Source organism: Labeo rohita, chromosome 11, assembly GCF_022985175.1.
Source record: "Labeo rohita strain BAU-BD-2019 chromosome 11, IGBB_LRoh.1.0, whole genome shotgun sequence".
Taxonomy (NCBI): Eukaryota; Metazoa; Chordata; class Actinopteri; order Cypriniformes; family Cyprinidae; genus Labeo; species Labeo rohita.
In genome coordinates this window covers 9,362,273-9,388,067 of record NC_066879.1, presented here as the reverse complement: position 1 = coordinate 9,388,067, position 25,795 = coordinate 9,362,273, and the positions used below count along the sequence as shown (strand labels likewise).

The following is a 25,795-nucleotide window of genomic DNA, read 5'->3' as shown; positions in this document are numbered from 1 at the left end:
TCTTTAGTGACAAATTAGGGGAGAGGACAAATGTTCCAAAACTTTATGAAAATACAATATGAGAATTAACTGCGCAATTAGTAGAAATGTGTACTTTGGATATTATACAAATTCCAATGATACAACATTTGTGGAAAAAGACGTTTCTGTAGAATGGCCCATATATACAATACATTTGTAGGTATAATGTATCTATAGTATTTATTTATCGTGTCAAATTCCATTTCTTTCGTTCGTTCGTTCTTTATTAATTTCTTTCTTTCAGACTAGTGGACTCAATTTCCCATCATGCTGCGCTCTCATTGCACCGCCCTTGCTGGGGCGCCCCGTGGCTCGCGTCAGTGTTGCGCAGATTCGGTTTGAACCGAAAGCGGAGTGTGACCTTCCCGGGCGGCGGAGACCGGCAGGAGACCGAGCGAGCGGACCCATGTCAGCACTCCCGTCCACAACCCTCGCCACGGAGATGAACAGCAACTTAGCTGGAGATGAAATCGGGTAAGACACGATGTGTTATTTGACACTGTTTGGATGAAACCTACCCGTCCCGTTCCAGCGGAGAAAGATGCGCAGCGGGCCGCCCGGAGGACAGCAGATACCAGCGAACCAGACTGCCGAGCACCGCACTCACACTGGTGCACCAGTAAACTCTTTAAATTTGACAACGACATGTTGTTTCGGTTCATTTTAACTGAGGAAATGCATGAATATAGAAACATAGAGATAAAGAAAAAGCTGTCAAGCTGTCAACGCTGAAGCTGTCAAACTGCAGGCTTGTGTCTGTTTTTATGCTGTAAGTTTCTTATAAACAAACTGGAGCATTTTATCACTCTCCTTTTCTAGTGTAAGTTTTATAAAACACAAACTGTAGGTTTACTCTCTTTCTAGTTTTATAATCAAACGATAGCGTTGTATGCGCTTTTGTTATCTTGTAAGTTTATAATCACAAATTGAAGGCTTGTATCACTTATGTCAAATCAATTTTTGCCTGCTATAATGATATTGGAGGATTTAATCTCTCTGCTGTAAGATTTATAATCAAACCATTCATGCACAGTGTCACCCAGCCTGCAGCAGTTTACATCAGCCAGGTAGATTTGTTAAACCGGCTCTGTCTGAGGTGGCTTTCGAGTGGATCTAGGTTGTTTAAAAGTATGGTTAGTTTCTGATTATGACCCGTTAGACCGCACAGATCAGTCAGATCAGGCTTTCAGCGCCAAGGGCGAACGTGTTTTCTCTCCTTCACCTTGACTCATGTTCCTTTCTGAATGAACACAAATGCATTGTGACGTTCCCTCATCTTTGTGTTGCAGGAAGCTGTTTGTGGGTGGATTGGATTGGAGCACCACCCAGGGTGAGTGTTACTGTCATATCAGTCCTCATATAATTTTATAGAGTAACATTAGTTGCTCTTAAATAATGCAAGCGTGTGCACTGCAAACCTGTAGTGTGTGTTTCATTAAAGCACTGTCTTGTTTTGCTCAGCTGGAATGATGCACGCTATAATATCCTCAATAAACTTATATTAGCTCGGCAAGTGTAGAAACCAGGCTGTCATTCAGGGGCTGAGCTTGCCTTTTCAGTATGTGGGTGCAAGTGAGAGAGCCGGTTAGACACAAGCTCCAGAAATCGGATAAAGCCTGTATCAAATAGCATGCGTAAAATGCAATCGATGGAAAATGCTCTAATATTGTTCATGGCGTATAATAACGTCAAATAACGCGTGCTGTACTGATCATCCACGTCATATGATGATTTATGTAATGTCTATAATCGCCATTCTTGCTTTGACATGTTGCTGCTTATAAAACAGAATTGTAATGTACTGAATTTTGACCTTTGGGTCATTGGCTAGTACGTTTATGGAACGTGCTGGGGCGTTTATAAGAAAACATTACTTGTATATCAGTTTCACTATCGTTTAAGTTTGGGGTTGGTAAGATTTTTAAAAATGTTTTTAAACAAGCCCAAAGCAGACTGCATTTAACTGATCAAAAATACAGTAAAAAGTGTAATATTGTAAAACAATTGCACAGTTTGAAATTGCTTTTTATTTTAAAATGTAATTTATTCATGTGCTGAATTTTCAGCATCATTACTCCAGTCTTTAGTGTCACATCAGAAATCATTTTAATATGCTGATTTGCTGGTCAAGAAACATTGATATCAGTGTTGAAAATGGTTGCTTGCTATTTATACAGTGCAGCTAATGCATTTTAGGAAAACAGGCCTTTGAATGCCCCGAAGTGCTAATGGAGATTTCTAATAACTGCCATAATACGTAGGCAGATATAATGTATCTGTAATATATATCATACATCTGCGCTGCATTGTGCATGTGTTGTTTTCGAATATGTCAGTGTGGCTCTGAAGAGTGATGATATGAAGCGGTGGTTCTCAGCTGGTCTTGCTGCAAAAAACAAATATTATGTTGGTTTTTAAGGCTGAGGGCACGTTATGCAAACCAGTTTAGAACCACAGATCTAAATGTATCTGAAGTCACGTTTTAGTACTAATTATTGCTTTCTGTGTTTTGTTAGAGACTTTACGAAACTACTTTTCTCAATATGGAGAGGTGGTGGATTGTGTCATCATGAAAGATAAAAGCACAAATCAGTCCAGGGGCTTCGGCTTTGTGAAGTTTAAAGACCCCAACTGCGTACGAACTGTCCTGGACACCAAACCTCATAACCTGGATGGAAGAAATGTGAGGAGATTTACTGATAATCGCATTTTGCCTAGTCATGATAAATGTCTTTATGCCCACTGCATTATTTGACCCCAAAAATCAAGTGCTGTAAGGGCATTCTGGTTTTATTTTTTATTAACTAAATAAACGTTATCTGTTTATTCTCGCAGATCGACCCAAAGCCTTGTACGCCTAGAGGTATGCAGCCTGAAAAGACTCGGGCAAAAGATGGCTGGGTAAGAACATTTTAAACCACATTAATTTTTTTTTTAATATATATAAATCCAAGTGTGTTCACTGGAGTCTGAAAACAACAGTTGATTTTTAATTTATTAATATCTATTATTGTCCAGTCTTCTCCAGTGCCTAACCCTAAAAAGCTAAAATTGTCTGATTTCTGTGTTTTAGAAAGGAAGCAAAAGTGACAGCAATAAATCTAAGAAGATATTTGTGGGTGGAATTCCTCATAATTGCGGTGAAGCTGAACTCAGGGATTATTTCAACAGATTTGGAGTGGTGAGATAGACACAGATGCAGAAATGTACCATATTTTTTTAATCAGGCATTGTTAATAACTAGATAAATTTCATAAAAATGTTGAAATGATGTACAAATGAGCATATGAAGTGGAGTCCGAAAAGTTACATGGTCATATACTTGCTCATTGATAATAGAAGTGAAAAAGTTAAATATAGGTTTAAATTAGATTTTTAGTGCCTGATTTTCAATATTTTAATCACACTTTTGCATCCCACTGTATGTAATGTGTTATATATATATATGATGCTTATGTCCGTTTTGTCCTTCACGGTTTCTGTTCTCCCTTTTGAAGGTCACAGAGGTGGTAATGATCTATGACGCTGAGAAACAGAGGCCTCGAGGTAATCCACACATTCATATTTGCTCTCATTCAGTCTCTCTCTCACCTCATGCGCAAGACAAACTATTCCAACCCAAAGAGAAGAAAACATCACGCAGATCATCCGTCCCTCTCATGTGTGTGATGCTTGGTTTGGCGTGTCTCAACTTTTGCATGGTGGCAAGGCAAATCAGCAGCATCCACATGACACGCAAGCATTTGCATCAAACATGCTCAGTCAGTTCAGCGTCTTGCACATCTGCTTGTGCCTTAAAGGAGTAGTTCATTCAAAAATTTAAATCGTCTCTTTTATTTACTCCATTCAAACCTGTATGCTGGTATTTTTTCTATGGAACACAAAAGTAGAATTATGGAACTTTGTTTGATATATTTATTTATATATATGTATAACTAGATGCTTGGTAGATAGTTCATTAGTGAGCAAGTACTTAAAGGAGAAGTTCACTTTTTTAGAACAAATATTTACAGATAATGTACTCACCCCCTTGTCACTCAAGATGTTCATGTCTTTCTTTTTTCAGTCGTAAAGAAATTGTTTTTTTTTAAGGAAAACATTTCAGGATTTTTCTCCATGTACTGGACTTCAATGGTGCCTCTGATTTTGAACGTCCAAAATGTAGTTTAAAAGCTTCACAGTGCTCTAAACGACCCCAGCCGAGGAATAAGGGTCTTATCTAGCGAAACGATCGGTTATTTTCTTTTCTAATAAAAAGAAAATTACAATTTCTATACTTTTTAACCTCAAACCTGTTTTTCCGGTTCATGACAGTTAGGGTATGTCAAAAAACTCCCATCTAATTTCCTCCTTCAACTTCAGAATTGGCCTACATCGCTGTTTTACCTTTTTTTTTTTTTGCAAAGGGTATTTGATCTTCTTTGCATGTTCACTTTGTAAACACTGGGTGAGTACTTCTACACTGATGTTGGATGATTTTAAAGGTGGAGGAGAAAATGAGATGGGAGTTTTTCGACATACCCTAACTGTCATGAACCGGAAAAAACAGAGTTCAGGCAGACTAGACAAGATGGGTGTTTGAGGTTAAAAAGTATATAAATTGTAATTTTTTTTTAAGAAAGTAACATATCGTTTTGTAGCTAAGACCCTTCTTCCTCAGCTGGGATTGTTTAGAGCCTTTTGAAGCTGCATTTAAATTGCATTTTGGATGTTCAAAATTGGGGGCACCATTAAAGTCCAGTCAATGGAGAAAAATCCTGAAATGTTTTCCTCAAAAAACATATCTTCTTTACGACTGAAGAAAGAAAGACATGAACATCTTCGCTGTAAAAAAAAAAGAGTTGAGTCAACTTTAAATATTTTAAGTTCAGTCAACTCAAATAAGTTTAGTCAACTTGAAATGTTGAGCTGTACTAAGTGAAAACTTAGATATTTGAGTTGACTAAACCAAAAATTTGGTTTGTTAAACTTAAAAGCTGGGCTTGTTACCTAGCTGCCTTAAAATTTTAAGTTGAATGAACTCAAATATCTAAGTTGTCAGTTAGTTGACTGAACTTAAAATTTTAAGGCAGCCGGGTAACAAATTATTTCAAGTTTACTCAACAAATTGTTGTTTACAGTGTTGGATGACGAGGGGGTGAGTAAATTATCAGTAATTTTTTGTTCTGGAAGTGAACTTCTCCTTTAAAAAAGTGTTCAAAAGAGTTAAAACATATCATAAACTGCTTTTTAGTAGTGTTTTTGGAAATTGAAAAAGACCAAGCGTTTGTTATTAGTAAAGCGAAAAATAATAATAATTGTATCTTGCATGTAGTGGTTAAAATATAAATATATTTTGGCTTTTTGGAGCTTGACAGACATGGTAACTACTATGGAAGGAGTGGTGTGAAGATTTTTTAAAAAATTCCAATATAGTGTTCCATGGGAAAATTAAATAACAGGACAAGGAGTGTGTGAACTATCCCTTTAAAATTTTAAAACAGCAATGCAGTATGGCCGACACCTTTTCAGATATAGCTCAATAGATCCACTATTTTATTATCTAGCCAGTACCTGTTTTCCATAACAGCACATATTATCTTCTGAAAACACAACTTCTGTGGCCAGCTGAAGAACTAAATGAGAAACAAAGACATCAAAATGGCCGAATAATTATAATACAAAAGCTATTTAATTTTCAAATCTTATTTTACACAGTGTTTATAAAAAGATTGTAGTGCAATATTTACATTTGCTCAAACCATGTCCTTCCATGTCTTCCAGAAAACAGAACCGTTTCCTCTGCTTTCACTGTTCAAACTTTAACCGCTTTTCACATTTCACTCTCGTTGGGTAAACGTGGAATAGTTTGTCATGTGAACATTTACAGTTGTTTATTAAATTTCCTGAATCACTGAAATTCCTTTCTATTAACCTTTAGACATTGAATAAGTTTTTTTTAAATGAACATTTACATTTGATTGATCTTTGAAATGAGTGTTTATTGCAATGTAGTACATTTAAGTAAGCCCTTTCTATCTTTCTTTTTATGTCCCTGTTTTCCTTGTCAAGTGTTTGAATGCATTAACGTTTTTCCTGAGATATGTCTGTTCTTTCTTGTAGGATACAATACAGATAGTGGCACCACACAGATTAAGGCCTGGTGTGAAACACACTCATGCCTGTTTCTCTGGTGTAAACATGGTTAATGCTTCAATTTACAGGCAGTGGCTTATCGTCAGTTTACGCATTGCTTTCTCTTCTCTAAAAGCATGTTTTATTTTTCGTAATGGAATATTTGCACACCGTCTAGCTGTTAAAGTCAGGTTTGTGTTCTCAGCTTTATGGATGCTGGACTTTTTTTGTCGACTAGTCATCCAGCAGCCATCTAGCCGATTACTATTTTTCAGATGTAAGTGCAAAAAGAGTGCTGTGCATTAGCATGCAGTACTTTCAAACATGGTAAAGCCCTCTTCATGAAGTTGCGTCTCTAAAAGCATCTTACTTAAAGCACCAGTTGTGCCTTGAAGAAGAAATTGAGTTCAGATGGTGTCCAGTGTGAATGGGTCCGAGTAGTCTGTAACAGACGAGAGTGCATTAAATTGACTTTTAAAAGCCTCTATAACTTCTTTAATGAAACCAGGCCTGATGATGAAGGGCAGGTTGAGTATATTTAGTCCTCATTTAGACAGATGGTTCTGCTCCACATAGTGTACGAATTCTCAGATCTCTTCAGTCTCAAAGGACGTCCAATCGGAATCAGGTTAGATCCCAAAGTAGAGATTCTCGCAGCCCAGTTCTGCCACAGTTATCTGATCTGACGGAAACTAGTTCACACTGGTGGATCTGGCGCAGCTAAACTCAGCTGCTGCTGGAGGATTGTGCTCTGTCTTATCGCGTAAGTGACCTTGGAATCGCGCTCCGCTTCGGCGGCCCACTTTGATAGTTGCGACTGCGCGACCCCTGCACGCGTGGGTGCACGCGGTTGCTTCTTTTCCACTGTCCTCGAGCCTCCAAGCGGATCTCTGAAATTGAGCATTAACCGGGCTTACACCAACACGAGAAACCGGGCTGCATTAAATGTTTCACAGATATCCTTATATCCTTGTGGTGCTTTTGTTGCAGCGTTACAATCTTTGTTCTCTTGGTTTGCCCAAAGTACTGTAGCATTTTGGGAAGCTTTGAGAAAAACCTGTAAAACCTGTAGTTGTAATGATCATTCTTGTTATGCATTGATAATTGTGGTTGCTGCTCGCATTTGTTGTGTAAGTTGGGGTGGTGATGAAAGTGAGGTTCGGATGAAACGTAAAAGGCAGAAAAAAGATGATCAAACCTATAATTTGTCAAACTTGATCTGTCGAGGTTGCATAAGAGCTGACTTTGGTTATCGAATGCCGTCTACAGCTGTTAATCATTAAAAATGTTCAGGGTTAAAGTATTGAAGGGTGCAGAATTATACGTAACACTTCTGTCCTTTCGGGCCTCCACCTGTGACCTTTCCTGGTGATTCGGGCCGTGATGTCATCTGAACCTCAGGTACCCCCCACCCCATCCCTCTTATGTTCTTCTAGCTGTTCTGTCCCAACACCCTGCTGCTCTGTTGACTTTTGGTCGTTGGCTAGGTTTTGGATTTATTACTTTCGAGGCCGAACAATCAGTGGACCAGGCTGTCAACATGCATTTTCACGACATCATGGGCAAAAAAGTGTGTAGTTGTAGTTTTATTTTCCCCTACAACAGAAACTAAAGCTTGGGCGACCAAACATATGTGTAAACTAATGTTGGAGCTTTTTCTCATTCTCAAAAACATTATTTCTCTCCCAATGTGGGGAATGTTTGCAATATATTGAGCAAAACCTTTTAATTGGCGTATGAAAATGTTACATTTTATACATTTTGACATAAATTTATAACTATGTTAGTCGCCCAAGGCTTGGTTCATTTAGACCGCTCCTTTAGGTGCTGTAATGCTGTATAAAAGTGACTAATTTATGAAATTTAAAATATTAAAATAAACAATGTTGTTTTAGACTAGAAACTTTAATTTTGAAGTGAACTTTAAAGCATTAAGTCTTATATCAGCACTCACCTAAAGAACCGGTTGGTTTCCTTTTTTTTTTTTTTTCCTTTTATTCAGGTTATTACTGTCAGGTCACTTACTATTTGAGTTCTATATTATCCCAGAAGACAAAGAGAAATCTCAATTAAGTGACCTCAATATTTGAATCTTCATACTGTGTCTTTTAGTCACCACCAAACGGGCTTTGGGCGGGTAGCAAATGTCTCTGTAGCCTAAGATTATTGTCTGATACCTAGGTGTATTAGTCTGTTTCAAGGGATAGCGCAAGACTGAACAAGTCGCATGACGTGTTATCTCACCTCGCCAGCTCGACTTAGTAAAATATCACTCCCAGCGTGGCCGGTTTGAAACTATATCACTAGCACTTCCCTCATATTTTGACTAATAGTCTCCCACAAGCCTAGAATGCACAGAATCACAGGGGCCCGTCTTGGGACTTTTTACGTTTGGTCTCCTGAGGCGTTTCCATGCTCTGTCATGACTGCAGTGTGCTGATTTAAAGTGAAAAACCACTTCCAGCAAGTTTCTTCCAAGACCAAGAATACCAAGAATAGCTCCGTAGGTTTTGTCCTACATTGAGTTTGTTCTCGGCCGCCGACGCTCTCCTTGACTTGAGTCTGTGTTCCTGAAGGAATCAGGTACTACGGTACCTGGGCTATTGTTCTTCACATGACATTATTTCATTGGGGCTTTAAGGGGGGTGGGGCCATACGTTACAAAATTAGAAACTGGAGCATATCAAACTGTGTACCAAATCCCAGCTCTACTGTTGGACGCGAAGACTTGCGCGAGGCCTCCCATCACTCTGAGCGGTGATGCCCGCGGGAGTGTTGGGGGTGGGGGCGTGTTGCCGATTCGTGGGTTGCAGACCACTCGCTCAAACTGATACCTAATTAGGTCGACAGTGAGAGAGGGGGAGAGAGACGAAAAGAGAGTCGTTACATTTATGCTGCTTTCCAACGGAAAAATATCGTCTCTCGCTCTTGATGCAAGGTGACCCCAATAACTCACCCCCTTTAGAGTCTCAGGTCTATTTCTGGATCTCCACTTTAGCTGGAGTGAAACTTCCCTGTGTGTGTTAAACTACGTTTGTCCATTTTTTTTTATCTGAGTGGCAGGTCATAGAATGTCATGTCGCCTAATTGGATAATCATATAATTGATGATAATTGCTAAGGGAAGCATTACTTAGGGCTGCATGATGAATCGTAGTTAAATTCTAAACAAAATTTCTGCTTCTCTTGGTTTATTAACATAATCGTTTGTGATATTTGCTCGCTGGTTATTAATCTTAATTGCATTTCATTTGGCATTTATCATTATCTTGCACTGGTAACAAGAATCAACGAGCTTCTATGGTTGCGGTTGCCAGATTTCAAGAGCCTAATTCCCTCAGAGTTTTTTTTTCATAAACTAACCAGTGGTGTACATTATCTCCCAATCTCATTCAAAAAAAATTCACTCATTCCTTATTATCGACTGCAAGCTTGTATTCAGATCTGCTTTCATCCGAACAACAGCCAATGGATTGAACAAATTTAAACTTTACATTTCCTTCTTTTTATTAACCAGTTTTATTGAAATGTACATCACAATACGAAAGAAAAGATTGGTCACTACTTCCGTTACACTGCAACTTAAATGGAGAGTCCCAAGACACATCTAGGGCCCTGTGAAATCTTTTTTTTTATATATATAAAATACATTTAATTTTTTTTTTCTCAAATTCAGTTTTATTTTTACCAAATTCTGTGCTTTTATAAATTTTTATTAATACATATAATATATTCTCTCTTGTTTTTCAGAAATACTGTGTTGTGTATTTTAATTTTTCTTGTAAATAAATTCTGGTAAATATTTTTTCTTGTAAATATTCCTTTAAAAATAATGTTTTAATTTTATTAGTAGTAGTACCAACATTACATTAAGTAATATATTTCTGTCACAATTTCTTTAAGTTAAACCATGCTTTTATTTTGATTGGTTGCTGTGAAGACCTGCAAATTTCTGTTTGTATATGATATGACGATAGTTTTTCTCAGAAGAAACTGTAAAATACTCATGAAGTGACTCTCAGAGCAGTTCTAGAGATTGTTTATGTGTTCATGTATTCATATATTAAGGTGGCAGAGGCTGAAAACACGAGCGTCACGTGCCTTTCATTCACAGAGATGCGCAAAACATGCAGAATTCATATTTAAATAGTATTTTTTGCGGCAGACAATAGTCCATATCGCGTTTTGATTTAAGTGTACGTACTTACTTTTGATGTATTCATTCCAAATTTGTAAAATTCTGTGACATTCTGCGTTACACTGTGAATTGGATTGGATTGGACTGGATTCCGCGATTCCATTCGTGTTTTCCGCATTGCGGAAATCATAGGGCCCTACATATCTAGAGACCAAAATATCGTAGTGTCTGGGGTGCGATATTTTAAGCTGGGCAGAGACGTGTACTAAAAACTTAGCAACCATTTAGCCATGCCTTGGCAACAAACCGCAATACACCATGCTAATTTTCTCCAGAAAATGTAATAGTCATATTAATTTCATATTTGACACAGTATGAAGATTCCTCTCTGATTAGACTTTTGTCTCTCCATTTTTATTATCTGCATGTTAATTATTTGGTACAATTAGATTATCATACATTTAAACCTCATTGACCCTTATATTTCTATTGTCATATCTAAACTGAGGTTCTTAAGCATTAGCCAGGGGGAGGTAAGTCTTAATTTTCTATCAGCAGTTTATAACTACTTAAAAGAGCTGAGATGTAAGATATATGCAGGGACGGTGTTTCTCAGGTACGTCTGTGGTCATGAAAAATTTATATTGAAAATTTTTACTTAGGTTTAAGCAGTGCTCGACCTGCTTGATTTGACCTATAGAGTTTTAGTGGACTTAAATGTCCCTTTCATACCCAAGTACCTCAGAAACATTGGTTTAAACAGTTATTAAATAGAAGAGAGCAAGTATATTCCATTCCATCTGGACTACGGTCATGTTTTTGGCCTAAGTAACAGTATCTTTTCTGAGGTGAGGGCTAAAGTTTCTGATAGGTGAGTGGGGGAGGTAGGCAGTATGTTAATTCTCCTCTTGCTAGTTACGACCTCTTGTCCTTTGTGCAGGTTGAAGTGAAGAAGGCGGAGCCACGGGACAGCAAAGCTCCCGCCCCCGGTCAGCTGGGAGCCAATCAGTGGGGGCCCCGAGCCATCTTAAGCGCAGCCAATGGCTGGGCAGCACAACCGGCTCCGAGCTGGCAGCAGAGCTACGGGCCTCAGGGTGAGTGACACAGTGGGCCAGAACGCAGCGGGAGCGTAACACGTCCCAACCTGAAAAATGATACTGAGAGCCAACTGGTATCAGTCATGCTTTGCTTTAGGTCAGCCTGCGCTGTTTGCGCCATCTGGCTAAACCGCACTGGGTTTGTCCGCCGTGCAGGGGGGGAATGTTTTCACGCAGATCTCGCCCAAAATAAGCCTGCTCTGCCTGGCGTGAATCCAGAAATGCAACACTTTAATTGAACATGTTCTGGCTTCGCCCCCGTTTGACGTACAGTTCTGATTCAGTTTGTAGTTTCATGGTCTGGTGGTTGTGAGTTAAAATGTGTTTTTTGTTCCAGGTGTTTGGGTGTCTACAGGTCAACCTCTTGGTATGTTCTGTTTTATTATTACAAATTGATTTGTTTTTCATATTCTGGAATCCAGTGACCAAAACTTTTGAACTTTTGGGAGGGGGAATTACTGTTCTTTAGAAAAGATTCTTTAGTTTTTCAGCATCTTTTGATAATTGAACCCTTTCCAGCAGTAACTGTATGATTTTTGACATCCATGTATTCACACTGAGGATAAATGAGGGACTCAAACACAACTATTAAAGGAAATATGACGCATTAAGAGCCAGGGGTGAAAACTTTTGAACAGGATGAAGATGTCCAAATCTTTCTTATTTTGTTGGAATATCATTTTTTTTTCATTTAGTACTGCCCTACAGAAACAACAGAAGATACTTGCATGTTTCCTGAAATATAAATTAAGTACAATTTACCTTGATCTTCAAATTCAAAAGTTTTCACCCCCCGGCTCTTAATGCATCGTGTTTCCTTCAGAAGCATCAGTGAATGTTTAAACATTTTTTAATAGTTGTGTTTGAGTCCTTCAGTTGTCATCAGTGTGAAAAGATTGATCTTAAAATCGTACAGTCACTGCTGGAAAGGGTTCAAACATGCAAAATATGCTGGAAAACTGAAGAATCTGCAGGACCTGGAGGATTTTTCTGAAGAACAGTACTCAGTTTATCTGAACAAAAAAGGGACTCATGAACAACCATCACAAAGCATTCAGTGGTATTACATTTTAAAAGTTTGTACTTTTAAAATGTTTTAAAATGTCAATATTTTATACTTGCATGTTGTTCAGTTATATCAGACTTGATGTAAATAGGATGTAAACTTGAGTTTTGACTTCAGTGTGATGTGTGTGAACCCCTTCTGTGTTTCAGGTGGGTATGGACCTCCTTTACCTGCTGGCCGTGGGGCACCCGCACAACCTCCTTCTCCTTTTAATGCATTTCTAGTTGCAGCACCACCTACAGGGGGATTTGGGGCACCTCAGGGATACCCCCAGCAGGGCTTTAGCACGCAACCTCAGTTTGGTAGGTGAAATTGTTTTATGTTTTTTAAGTACTAGAGTTAGCATTTGTATATATGAGCCAAAGACTGCCTAACCAAGTGATGTTAAAACTGCAGTACTGTTTTAATTAAAATATTCTGGGTGTAAGGTATAAATATGGGTAAATTAAACAAACTCAAACAAGGTTGTAAGATACATTATTTTTCTTGTTTTTTTTTAACACAGGATATAGCTTTGGAACACCTCAAGGTGACCAGTTTGTAGCACAGGGAATGCCTCCCCCTCCCGCCACGCCGGGCGCAGGGCCTTTAGGTTTTGCCCCGGCGACAACTCCCTCTCAGGACCTGAGCAAAGCTGCCCCAGCACAACCAGACTTCTCCTACAGCCAGTATGGTAAGAGCGCACTAAAACGCGGCACCAAACCACTGCAGATGTGCTGTAGCCCATCACAGGGGTTCTGCTTCCTGTTCACACGGCTGAACGGGCATGATGACTTCACATACACACGCTTCCACACAGACCCTCAGTCTATTTACCCTCAACCAAGACCACTAGTTGTTTGAGATGCGGTCTGTGGGGGTTTATCCAGTGGTATGTGTGAATTAGATCATCCTGTACTGCAATGCTGCTTTTGACCAGGTGACGCTTCATCTAATGCAGACAAGGGGTTTCATCTGTAGATGTTCCAGCGTTGGATGGTGGGGGTGCAGACGGGAAAAATAAAATCGCAGTGCATGTGAGATTTGACTTTTACTAAATATAAGATATACAAAGAATGCCTCTTGGTGCAGGTGCAGAGACAGTACAGAAATCTGGAGCATCCATTAGCCTATAGAAAATAGAACTGACCCTACAGAAATAGTCAAAGACCCTTAGTTCATAGAAACGGCGAGAGCTAAAAGCATCTGGAGGTCAGCGAGATGTGGGACGCGGTACATTTAGCGGTGCTTGCTAAAGCTGCTATTAATGTAGCAATTATTACTACAACAAACCTTTAACCCTAAGTATTAAAATTCACCACATTATTCACCCTGTAACGTTTGTGCTGCAAACCTGAATGATGCCTCCAATGATGTAGCTTGTTAAGAATATGTATGCAATTAATTATTCAAGTGATTGGACATTTTGCCTGGGAGAAAGCCAAAGAAAAAAGCTTGTACTTAAAGGGAACCCAGAGTATTAAGACTTTGGGCGGCGCCATTATTTCGATAATGTGAAATGGTTGCACTCTGTGAGCTAATGGTGCTACCTGTTGCTGTTTTACCACAACACGACTCGAAATAAATAACTCTGAAAATAACATACTGATATCATGCCATGTTGCACAGTTTTGGTTGTAATTATTAGATGAAGGGCAACAAGAGAAGTGATGTAAGTCTTTCGTCCTGATAAGAAGAGGAGAAAAGAATTGGAAAATGCTTGTGGACAAATAAAACTCCTTAAAGACCTTTGTCTTTGTTCTCTCTACTTTAGCCTATATGCCTTTGAGGCTTTTAGTAGACCACAACTGCTGAAAAAGCTGACAAATGGCAGAGACACAAAATGCTAGATGTTTTGGTTTAAACCTACGTTTATATCCATTGCCACCTGTAAGCTCTTTCAGTAGCTGTGGTCATTGTATCAGTATTTTATTTTCTGAGTTGTGTATTCAGAGTTGTGTTGTGGTAAAAATAGCAACAATTAGCACCAGTAGCTCACCGAGTGCAACAGTTTCACGTCATCGAAATAATGGTGCCCCCATAGTCCAAAATATGTATAAAACAATATGGATTTTTTTTTTTAAATAATCCAAATCTTTCATGGGTTTTCTACTGCATATTTCAGTAAGAGACATCATTTACATTATATTAAGCCATACCTTTAATACCTTGGGTTCCCCTTGAAAGAAATCACCCAAAAATGACAATTCTGTCATCATTTATTCACCCTTATGTTGTTCTGAAGAATGTTGGTAACCAAACAGTTTTTTGTATGGATAAAAAAAACACTTAAAGGAGAAGTCCACTTCCAGAACAACAATTCACAAATAATTTACTCACCCCCTTGTCATCCAAGATGTTTATGTCTTTCTGTCTTCAGTCGTGAAGAAATTATGGTTTTTGAGAAAAGCATTTCAGGATTTTTCTCCATATAATGGACTTCCGACTACCGACTCGGACCTTTGAGTCTCGTTCAGCAAAATGAACAAATCTTTTTTTCCAGTCATTTCGTTAATTTTAGCAAAATATAATTAAAATGTTACTTGTTACTTCCCTAACACATCTACTGCTTACACAAACATTGATCACACTACAAACAAGACAAAACTATAATGCTATAAGAAACAGAAAAGATTAATTCATTGTTTACCTGGGTCTTTAGTCTATGATTAGCTCACTTCACCTCTTATCTGACAAGTTTTCGGGTTTGAATTGTTCGTTCATCACGTGACAGCCCCATAAGATGAACGAACAACTCGAAAAACCCAAAGACTCGAAACAGGTGAACTAATAGCGACTGAACGAATCACTCCCTGAGATGACTCATTCTTCCCGAGTTACATTAAAGATTCGTTAAAAATGAAAGAATTGTTCAAGAACGACCCATTACTAATTCGTGGGATCGTGGACGCACATCCGAGAGCCTGTGCTACACAAGCTTTTGTGCTTAAAAAGTATACAAATTTTAATTTTTTTTCAAAACAGAAATGACCGATCATTTCGTTAGATAAAACCCTTCTTCCTCGGCTGGGATCGTTTAGAGCCCTTTGAAGCTGCATTTAAACTGCATTTTGGAAGTTCTAAATTGGGGCACCCGTGAAGTCCATTATATGGATAAAAATCCTGAAATGTTTTCCTCAAAGACCATAATTTCTTTACGACTGAAGACAGAAAGACATGATGACAAGGGGGTGTGTAACTTATTTGTAAATTGTTGTTCTGGAAGTGGAGTTCTCCTTTAAGATTTTCTCAAAATATCTTATTTTATGTTCCATAAAAGACATATGGGTTAGGATTGACATGAGAGTTAATAAATAATGCTGAATTTTTATTTTGGGGGGAACAGATCCATAACTAGGCATGGTGAATCACCCATAACAGACTAGCAACTCACTAACAATGGCTCAGAATGTCTTAACAACCACCATAAACAACCTGGCAACCCCCCAAAACAATCTAGCAAACACCTTAGAAAGTACATAATCTAGAAACCACCAAGAACACCCTTGCAACCACTCAGATCACATTAGCAATCATATACTTTAGCAACATGTTAACAACCACTCTGAATGCTAACAACCACTCAGAACATCTTTGCAAATGCATAGCAATGCTTGAAGAACCACTGAATATCTTAGAAGCCACCAAGAAATCCCAAGCAACTGCATGACAACATTCCAACAACCACCCAGAACACAATTGCAAACATATACTTTAGCAACCACCCAGAACACCCTAAGAACTGCACAACAAAATGCTTAGAACAATCACTTAGAACATCTTAGCAAACGTGTAGTAATGTCTTAAGAACTACTCAAAACACCCTAGCAATGTCCTTGTAGCCACTCAGAACACCTTGCCAATTGAATACCATAGGAATCAGCAGACCAATCAGAAGACCCTGGAGGGGTTATAAATGTGACTCAGAGTCTATGAGAGCAAAATAATAATAAAATAAAAATAACTGTTCATTAATCGTAATCAAGGTTAAATGTTCAATTAATCAAGATTTCGATTTTTAGGTCATATCGTCCAGCCCTGCCACCCAGATTACCTTACCGAACACATAGCAGTGCCTTAGTATCCACCCAGGATGCCTTACCCATTGTATAATTTAGCAACCACACAGCAAAATGCTACCAACCACTCTGAACCACAAACAACATCCTAGCTATGTCCTAGTAACCACTCACAACACCCTAACAACTGCATAGCAGAACACAAACAACCACAAATAACATCATAGACATCATAACAACATACAGCAAAATGCTAACAACCACTCCAAAAAACCCTATGAATGTCTTAGCAACCACCAAGAACAACTTAGAAACCTGAAAACAACAGCTGTCAACCTACTCATCATCCAGATCACTTTATCAACCACATCACACCAAAAAAACAGAACACTTTACCAGTTGTATAATTAAGCAACCACCCTGAACACTTTAGAATACCACCCAAAACATCCTAGCAGTGTCCAATGGCCAACCACATAGCAATTTGTTAACAATTACTCTTACGTAAATTTAATTGTTTATGCAAATAGATTACATAAAAAGTCAATGCAAAGATGCGAATGATGCAAATGTGCGATATTTGCTTCAATCGCATGTTCCGCACAAGCTGAAAAATTTAAACTCAAGCAAAAAATTTGAATGACACATTCTCACGCAAGCCAATCTTTGAGGCACTTATTGGCACGTCTGGTTGTATCAGAAAATAGAAGAGCTATTAAAATAAAATAGCTATTATAACCCAAAATGTATGATATAGGTATCTGGAGCATAAAAAAACAAATAAATAAAATCAGTTGTAGTGGTAGTTGTATTTTATTAGCATGGCTACAGAGATGCTGCTGTCAATAAAAAAATTATGTCAGTGTATATATAGTAGTAAAATGTAAAACACATTAACGCAGGATTAATACTCATCTACCTCTGAATGGTGCTGTGAACCTAGACACGTTGGTGTTTGGTTTTCTGGCGTATTTGAGACTTCCACAACAGGTACAAAGCAGCGATCATAGTTATCTCCTCCATGGTTAATCGCATGATGTTGTTATTCATGCAAGTTGCGCAAAACACTTCGCACGAATAATCTAGAGCGAGTGACACGATGCGCATATTCGCTTCGCGTTTGGTGTGAACACACCATTTGTTTAACACAATATCCCCAATTAGTGTTGAGCGATATGCTCAATTTTCATATCGTCTTATCGTCAGCCTGTGAGACCGTCAGCCTTTGAGATCACCAATACACGAGATTATAGTGCTAATTTATTTCGTTATTACTTACTTAGTTTCAATGCCAGAAAGTGAACTAACACCAGCATAAGGCTAAAAGCAACGTAATGTTTTTAATATGACTTAATTTGTGTTTAACATTGTAAGTTACTAATGCCTAAATTTCCTTAATTATTCAAAAAGCGGCTACAGAAAACCAGTGAAGAACATTTACATTATCAAAGAACATCATCACTGACTAGCCTAGCCCAGACTAGCACGAGTTTATGCACTTTAAAAAAACACTCCTGGTACCATAAGTGAATACAATAGTTACATCACTGTATGATGAATAAATCTCTTATCCTTTATTTAACACTGCACATGTCTGCGGCGTGAAGCGGGGCATTCATGAGCCATGCCCCCAAAAACGAGTTACTGTGCCCCCCTTCTCCATCCTCTCCTTGCTGAATGTGATCGACTTCGAAAGTCAAAAGTGAAACCGAAAAAAACTTGCGCATTAGAAAGCAACTGCACGTAATCACAGATTACACGCTTCCTACCCGAAACATCCTCTCCAGCTCAATGTGATTTGTGCACCTGCTGCAGTGTACTAGCAACCACTCAGAACTTTGGAAACCAACCAGAACACCCTAGCAACCGCATAGCAGAACTCATTAACACCCATTCATATTTGAGCAACATAACAACCAAACACCTTAAAAATCATATTCTTTAGCAACCACTCAGAGCACCTTGGAAACCAACCAGAACACCTTAGCAAATATATAGCAACATTCTAGCACCCTAGCAATGACCTCCCAGAACACCTTAAAGAGAGAGTTCACACAAAAATGATAATTCTGTTATTAATTACTCACCCCTTAATGTTGTTCCAAACTCGTAAGACTTAAGATAATTGTAACTCATAATTAAGATAATTTTGATGAAACTCGAGAGTTTTCTGACCCTGCGCAAACAGCAATGCAACTGAAACATTCAAATGGCCCAGAAAGGTAGTAAGGACACTGATAAATAGTCCATGTGATGTCAGTGGTTCAACCGTTATGTTATAAAACTATGAGACTACTTTTTGTGTCCAAAGAAAACTAAAATAGCGACTTTATTTAGCAATTTCTTCTCTTCAATGTCAGTCTCCGCCACCATTCACTGCCGCTGGTGTACCATGACACCAGTGTTGCCAAGTCTGCGGTTTTCCCGTGGAATTGGGCTACTTTAACACTGTGCCGCTGGTAGTTTTTGATGTCCGCGGGTTGAAGCGACCCCAATAACATCATATTTAGCCCCTGAAATACACATTTACCAGGGGATTCCCAACAAAAAAGGTGTATTTTATCCCCCAGAACACAATTTTTACCGGGGGCCGTCCTAGAAAAGCATTTGGGCTAGCTTTGAGTAACAAGCGGGCAGGTTTTGTAGCAATCCTGCATGACACATGCGTTTTAGGACTGTGAAAATAAGTCAGTGTATTGCCACATTGCCGAATGCTACGTGATTTTCTCTGGGATTAGTTTTTGACAGCGGATGGTGCTCTAATCTAGTTTTTTAACCACACACTCAAATGCTCACAAAGAGGAGTAATTGAACCTCAGCTCAGAATGCTTTTTATAACTCTTATTATCAACCTTTTCGAACTGTATTTATGATTATTGTATGTAAGGTATTGGAAGCAAACAGAGTACAGCTGTTTTTAAAGCATGCACTGCCATCTGCTGTTAAAAACTAAGCTCAGAATGGATTCCAGAGGGAATTGCGATGCATTCGGGAAAAGCTTAGAATGCAGAATCTTTTCTCAATTTGCAATGCATCGATTTATTTTCCCAGCCCTAATGCATGTGATGCCGTAGAACCTGCAAGTACTGTTCTTTGTTTATAAGCAGAGGAAGACACGCTTTACATGTTTTCAGAAACATTTCTGAAGATTCCAAAAGAGAGGATGACTTGTAAATTGTTTCCCAGTCTTACTTATTTGAACCAGAATATACAGACAGTGAACTAAGAGAAATGGACGTTCGACACACGTGTCATGGTACTCTCATATACAGCAGCGGAGACTGACACGGAAGAGAAGAAATTGTTGAACCCATTGTTTTCTTCGTGGACAAAAAGTATTCTCGTAGTTTCATAACATTACGGTCAAACCACTGATGTCACATGGACTATTTTAACAATGTCCTTTCTACCTTTCTGGGCCGTTTGAGCGTTTCAGTTGCGTTGCTGTCTATGCAGGATCAGAAAACTCATCAAAAATATCTTTGTGTTCAAAAGATGAACAAAGGTCTTACAGGTTTGGAACAACTTGAGGGTGAGTAATTAATGACAGAATTACAATTTTTGGGTGAACTAGGGTAAATGTGTGACCAACACTAAATACTAAAAATGTCAGGTCATTTGAGCATAACAAATATAACTTCAAAGAGTTGAAGAGGATGAAGTCTTTAAGCCTGATTTAGTCCAGTCACTTTTCTTTGCTGTTAGCGTGGGGTCAGGCTGTCTGCGTGGGCTGGATGTATGTATAGGTTTTCTTAAAGACAGTCTCATCAGCCGCTGTATGTCACGCCTCCGCTTCGCTTCCATTCATCAACACCTCGCTGGCCGAGCAGCCTGATAAACATACTCATTTAGAAAGAGAGCGGGGCCGATCCATCCACATGTTCTGTTCATGAGCTCTGAGAGCAGGAGAGGGCAGCTTTCACCTGGGTAGGAGCTGTAAGGTAGTAGTTAAGTCAGACTCTCTTTGGGTCGAGTCAACCTGGTCTCCTCATCTCCCTGCTAGGCTTGGGTAACTATCCTCAGGACCCCTCTGCCTACGGACCAACGCGTCCTTCTCACACTTATGTACAGGAAGAGCAGGGATATAGCGCAGGTAGGTGAGCAACTGCATCCTACAATCACTCAAACCCAATAGAACAAACATCAGCCTGTGGACCCATAAGGCTTCAGTTCTGTTTCTCATGCATCCCATGTACAATATGCATATGCCGTATGCATATTCTACATCAATCTCTTCGGTTTTTCATGGGATATGCTAAAGTACAGCTACATGCCTTTCGGGAGGCCTCAAAAGATGCACGTTTAAATGAAATAAATGTTTTCTTTCGATCTGGATCTCTCATGAAGCAACATTGTCTAAACTTGTATGGCTTGTAGCTGTAGTTTATTATACGACCAAAACTGACGGCTTGCTTCAGATGTTCTTTTTCCAGTCACTGCATTGCTTTGCTGCCAAAAGGATGATCTAATATTGTCTCTACTGGGTTTTCTGTGGATTTTGTGCCCCTCATGCAGCGTGTGACAGTCACGCCTGAACAAATCTGTGCGGATTCGGCGATCGCTGGCAATTCAATTCTTTACTAGACTCTGAAAAGTAATCCATTTCTCTCCCATTGTGTTCACATAGTCTAATCTTTCACTTTCATCTAGAGACTTTCAAAAAAATCTCCCCAAAATGCATTTCTGCCTTGGTATTTGTTTTAATTTTTTTTCCGGACTGCTTTAAATGTGTTTTCATGACCTGTTTGTCATCATACTTTGGTTTTTAGCTGTTTTCTCTTTAGTTATTTATGTTTTGAGACTTTCTGTTGTAGATACTTTGGCCACGTACACACTGCAAAGCTGCTTTTAAGAGTGAATTCACTTCATTGTTGGTCTGTGCGTATGGAATTGATGTTGCGATAACCACATCAACAAGAATCATGGATGCCAATGGTAATATTAGCAAAATCTCTAACCACATGGAATTTTGTAAACTGCCATTGACAGAATTTTTCAGGAGTGAATTTGGCTGTAAGGTTCAGTTGTCTTTGTAAATCGAACAGGACTGAACACTTATAAGTTCAAAGTATATTTCAGTGTTACTGCAAACAGTTAGCGTATGTGCACAGCTGAACGCATTTCCATTAAAGTATATTCCATTTGACACTCCATGCACACTAGAATTTTTCATCTTTATCCAATAAGGTTATGATTGATTAAAAATGTCTGTGTACTCGTTTAAACAAGGTATTTGTTAAAGGAGAAGTCCACTTCCAGAACAAAGATTTACAGATAATGTACTCAACCCCGTGTCATGCAAGGTGTTCATGTCGTTCTTTTTGAGAAAAACATTTCAGGGTTTTTCTCCATATAGTGGACTTCTATGGTGCCCCGAGTTTGAACTTCCAAAATGCAGTTTAAATGTGGCTTCAAACGATCCCAAATGAGGTTGTAAATGATCCCAGCTGAGGAAGAAGGGTCTTATCTAGTGAAACGATCTGTTATTTTCATAAAAATGATACAATTTATATACTTTTTAATGTCAAACGCTCGTCTTGTCTTACACTCCCTATTATTTTTTATGAAAATAACCGATCGCTTCACTAGATAAGACCTTTCTTCCTCGGCTGGGATTGTCTGAAGCTGCATTTAAACTGCATTTTGGAAGTTCAAACTCGGGGCACCATATCAGTCCATTATATGGAGAAAAATCCTAAATGTTTTCCTCAAAAAACATAATTTCTTTACGACTGAAGAAAGAAAGACATGAACATCTTGGATGACAAGGGGGTGGATACATTATCTGTAATTTTTTGTTCTGAAAGTGGACTTCTCCTTTAACACCTCAAACAACTGCTACAACCTGCTCTCAATGTTTACACCATGGATTTATGATAAGAGCTAGTTCCTGTCCAAAACATGCAACCAAAACCAGTCATCAGGGCAATTCAAGCGAATCTCAGTTTATTTTTTTTTATTATTACATTTGCATGAGTGGAGTGCAAATCATTGTAAATACTTAGCGCCAATCACCATCATTCTCCAAAAGTGGGATAAGATTTGTGCGAGATGTTCCTGTAATTACCTTGATTATTATAACCCATTTGAATTCTATAGACCAATTTGGAGTAGATGTCACAGTTAGGTCACTTGTAGCTGTGCGTGCATAGTGGTGGCAGAAAAACACTGTGGAGGAAAATGGATAAAATCCATGGAATAAGAGAATAAAAGTGTTGTTGTGCCTTTGGACGTCAGAGTCAGATTCCAAATCATTTTCATAGAGTACTATTGTCAAAGATGCCATTTGAAGCTAAACGCAGATGTTTAAACATACAGACTGTGGATGAAACCTGCTGTGATTACCCTACTTTTAAAGCATCAATTGGATTTTAAACAATAGGTCTACATAATATTCACATGCAGTTCACAGGGGACATATTGTATTAGCCCTATAGTTTCAGCATGAAATACTATTTAAATCTGTAACATTTTATGTAACATTTATCTATTATATCTCGCAATTTTGACTTTTTCTTGCAAATGCAAGTTTATATCTCCTAGTTCAGACTTTAAAACTTGATTTAACTCAACAATTGCGAGTTTGTCAACTCTTGAGGGGGGAAAAAGCTAAAAGTGTGGGATATAAACTCATGATTTTGAGCCGAGGGAAAAAGAGAGAATAACGAGTTGATTTTTCTTATCTGAATTGTGAGATATAATCTCAGAATTGCGAGAACAGAGTCAGAATTTTGAAATATAAATCAAATTGACCTTTTTAATTCTTTTATTCCATGGCTTCCATAGACTGCTACTTGAAAATGGTAATTTTCTGCCACCAGATAGGCTCTGCCCAAAAAAATGTTATCACTGTTTGCAAACACCGAATTGGCCTATTAAGAATTTGCTACTTTTAAAAGCAAGGTTGTAACAGCATAGACATTGAGTGGGACGAGCCCCTCCCATTAATTATAAACTGCCAAATCGTCCCCCCAATAGCCGATATTTAAGATTATTATACAAAAAAGTTTTAAAAGTAACATTTTAGGCCGGTTAGTGGTCTGACAGTGCTCATTAATGTTTATTGTTCATAATAACAGAAAGTGAATTCCAGCACGACGCTAATAGTGAAAGACGTAAGTAGCTAAACATTTAAATATTTAGCTGTGATTAAGATTCAATGATATAAGCTACTTAACATTTATTTGATTCATGTAATTTATAATTGAACATGACTAGACAAAAAGCATTTTTTCTTTCTTTCTTTTTTTTTTTTTAAATATTAGCCATATAAATAAGACAAAATGTGTGCATATTCAATGTCATTTGCAAACTGAATTTTTATTACTGTTTTTATTTAAAGTGTTTTTTCTTTTTTTTTTTTTTTTTTACATATTAGCCATATAAATAAGACTAAATGAGTGCATATTCAATACTGTTCACAGAATGTTTATTATTTGTCTTTATTTATTTTGCAAAAAAAAAAAACTTATAATTGTTTTTTTACTTTTTTTTTTTTTTTTTTTATTATTCCCTTAACCCCATTTAAAGCCTTTATTTAATGTTGTTGTCTAAAAAAATGGACAAGGCATGGTTACGGCCTTTAAAGTCAAAAATCTAAAAAAAACAAGACTTGGAAAGTCTTTAAGATACTCATTAACACCCAAAAATTTTAGCATGTTTTATTGCAGCTATAGTGTCAAATTTGGAGAATTTATAATACTTGTATGAAATTTTTTTTCATATATGAAAAATCGATTTCAAAAATTACAATTCTTTCATCATTTACTCACCCTGAAGTACCAAACCGTTGACGGTAGCCATTGACTTTATCCATACTATGGAAGTCAACTGCTACCGTAAACTGTTTGGCTACCTTTTTTTTTTTAAATATCTTCTTTTGTGTTCAACAGAAGAAAGACACTCGTACAGGTTTGGGACAACTTTAGGGTGAGTAAATGATTACAATTTAAATTTTTGGGTGAACTACAATACATTTTTCACATAGGCAAATTAGCGTTAAAAAAGAAAAAGTAACGTGCACTGTATGCATACCCTAGCGTATGCATAAAAAACAAAGTATACTTTGGGCTTAAGAGAGATGCCGACTGTATTCAGCTGCAGTGTGTACATGGCCTTTATCTTGCAAAGTGAAAAATCGAACTAACGCAAAATGCTGAGGGTTTACAAGACACAGAAAGCCTAGTCGCATGCTGGTGCTCTAAAGTTTACTGATGTTTAATATCACGTGCCATGTTTTCATGTCTGTTGAGACAGGTTATGGGCAGGACCTGAGTGCTTTTGGTCATAGCTTTGCAGACCCCAGCCAGCAAACTGCCTCGTACGCCGCAGCCCCCTCCGCACCCTCGTCAGGAGCCCAACCGGCCGCCAGCAGCTTCGGACGAGGACAAAACCACAATGTACAGGGCTTCCACCCCTACCGGCGCTGAGCTGCTCTCCCACACCCCAATGCAATACACATCGTCAGGGATACAGACGTTTTGAGCGCGAGAACTGGATGCGGGATGGTCTTTCTGAAGATTGAAGAGAAAATAAAAAGGGGTTTTATTGTGTGTAAATTGTGAACAGGGGCTCTACTCCGATAATAGGAGACCACCGTACTCTTCTATATTTTGTAGTAGGACTGAACTACTGAAGTATTTAGCAATAGATTCGGATTGTCTGGTCAAACATCAGCACAGAAACAGCAGACGCACCAGACGTCAGCGACAGGGTCTCCCAATTATTCAGCTTTAATTCTATTAGTGGGGAAATGTTTTTATTTTCAATTTTGTGAATTTTGTTTACTCTATGAGCCTTTTACCAGTTTATTTAAGTTTGAAATAGATTACAAATGTGTATTATACACCTAAACTGTGCAATTTTTTAAAGAATTTTGTACTAATATATGTGCGCTTTTCTTGTTTTTTTATTTAAGGACGTAGACTTCCCTCAGGTGGCTGTTAGTGCACTTTGCACTTATGCAAAAAAGAAAAAAACACACAAAAATGAGAGTTTATTTGAAATAAATGATTTAAACAAACAGTGTTGTGAAAGTTCATTGAGGCCATGGTTTAATTGCTTTTGAATTAACAAACAAAGCTTTCCATCTGAACTTTTCATGAACTTGTCAAATATTAAAAACTTTTGTTGTGAGTGGGAAAAGAAGTGCAATGTCCACCGTTTTATGTAGTGTGTCCTCATCCCAGTATGATATTTCTGTAAATATATTACAGTTCACATATAACATACCCTTCAAATTTACATTTGAATGACCTTTTTAGCTTCACTAGGTATGCAAAATTAAATATCAATATTCTATAGTCTCACAATATGAGGTTATGAAAACTGAATGCATAAATAATTAGAGAATAGCATGAAGA

The 25,795-nt window shown here is 38.1% G+C and overlaps 1 protein-coding gene across 9 annotated transcripts; it reads left to right on the top strand.

Annotated features, from left to right (window-relative positions):
- The first annotated feature begins 342 nt into the window (after positions 1-342).
- On the top strand, positions 343-25,455 carry dazap1 (DAZ associated protein 1). 9 transcript variants are annotated; one of them, XM_051123274.1, is made up of 13 exons: positions 343-495; positions 1,311-1,351; positions 2,538-2,704; positions 2,857-2,922; positions 3,095-3,202; positions 3,519-3,567; positions 7,623-7,705; positions 11,213-11,366; positions 11,707-11,736; positions 12,585-12,737; positions 12,941-13,108; positions 20,437-20,526; positions 24,690-25,455. In XM_051123274.1, the coding sequence occupies exons 1-13, from the start codon at positions 428-430 to the stop codon at positions 24,860-24,862; spliced, it is 1,350 nt and encodes a 449-aa protein (XP_050979231.1). In that variant the 5' UTR covers positions 343-427; the 3' UTR covers positions 24,863-25,455. The 9 variants fall into 9 exon arrangements, with proteins under 9 accessions (XP_050979231.1, XP_050979230.1, XP_050979236.1 ...); XM_051123273.1 differs by having other exon boundaries at positions 7,572-7,705; XM_051123279.1 differs by lacking the exon at positions 20,437-20,526 and adding an exon at positions 24,326-24,362 and having other exon boundaries at positions 7,572-7,705; positions 24,690-24,866.
- Positions 25,456-25,795: the final 340 nt, after the last annotated feature.

Coding starts and splice junctions, on each gene's coding strand:
- dazap1 (XM_051123273.1), top strand. CDS start 428: ATGTCAGCACTCCCGTCCACAACCCTCGCCACGGAGATGAACAGCAAC. Junction 7,706..11,212: donor ACGACATCATGGGCAAAAAA/GTGTGTAGTTGT, acceptor TCCTTTGTGCAG/GTTGAAGTGAAGAAGGCGGA. Junction 13,109..20,436: donor CTTCTCCTACAGCCAGTATG/GTAAGAGCGCAC, acceptor TCTCCCTGCTAG/GCTTGGGTAACTATCCTCAG.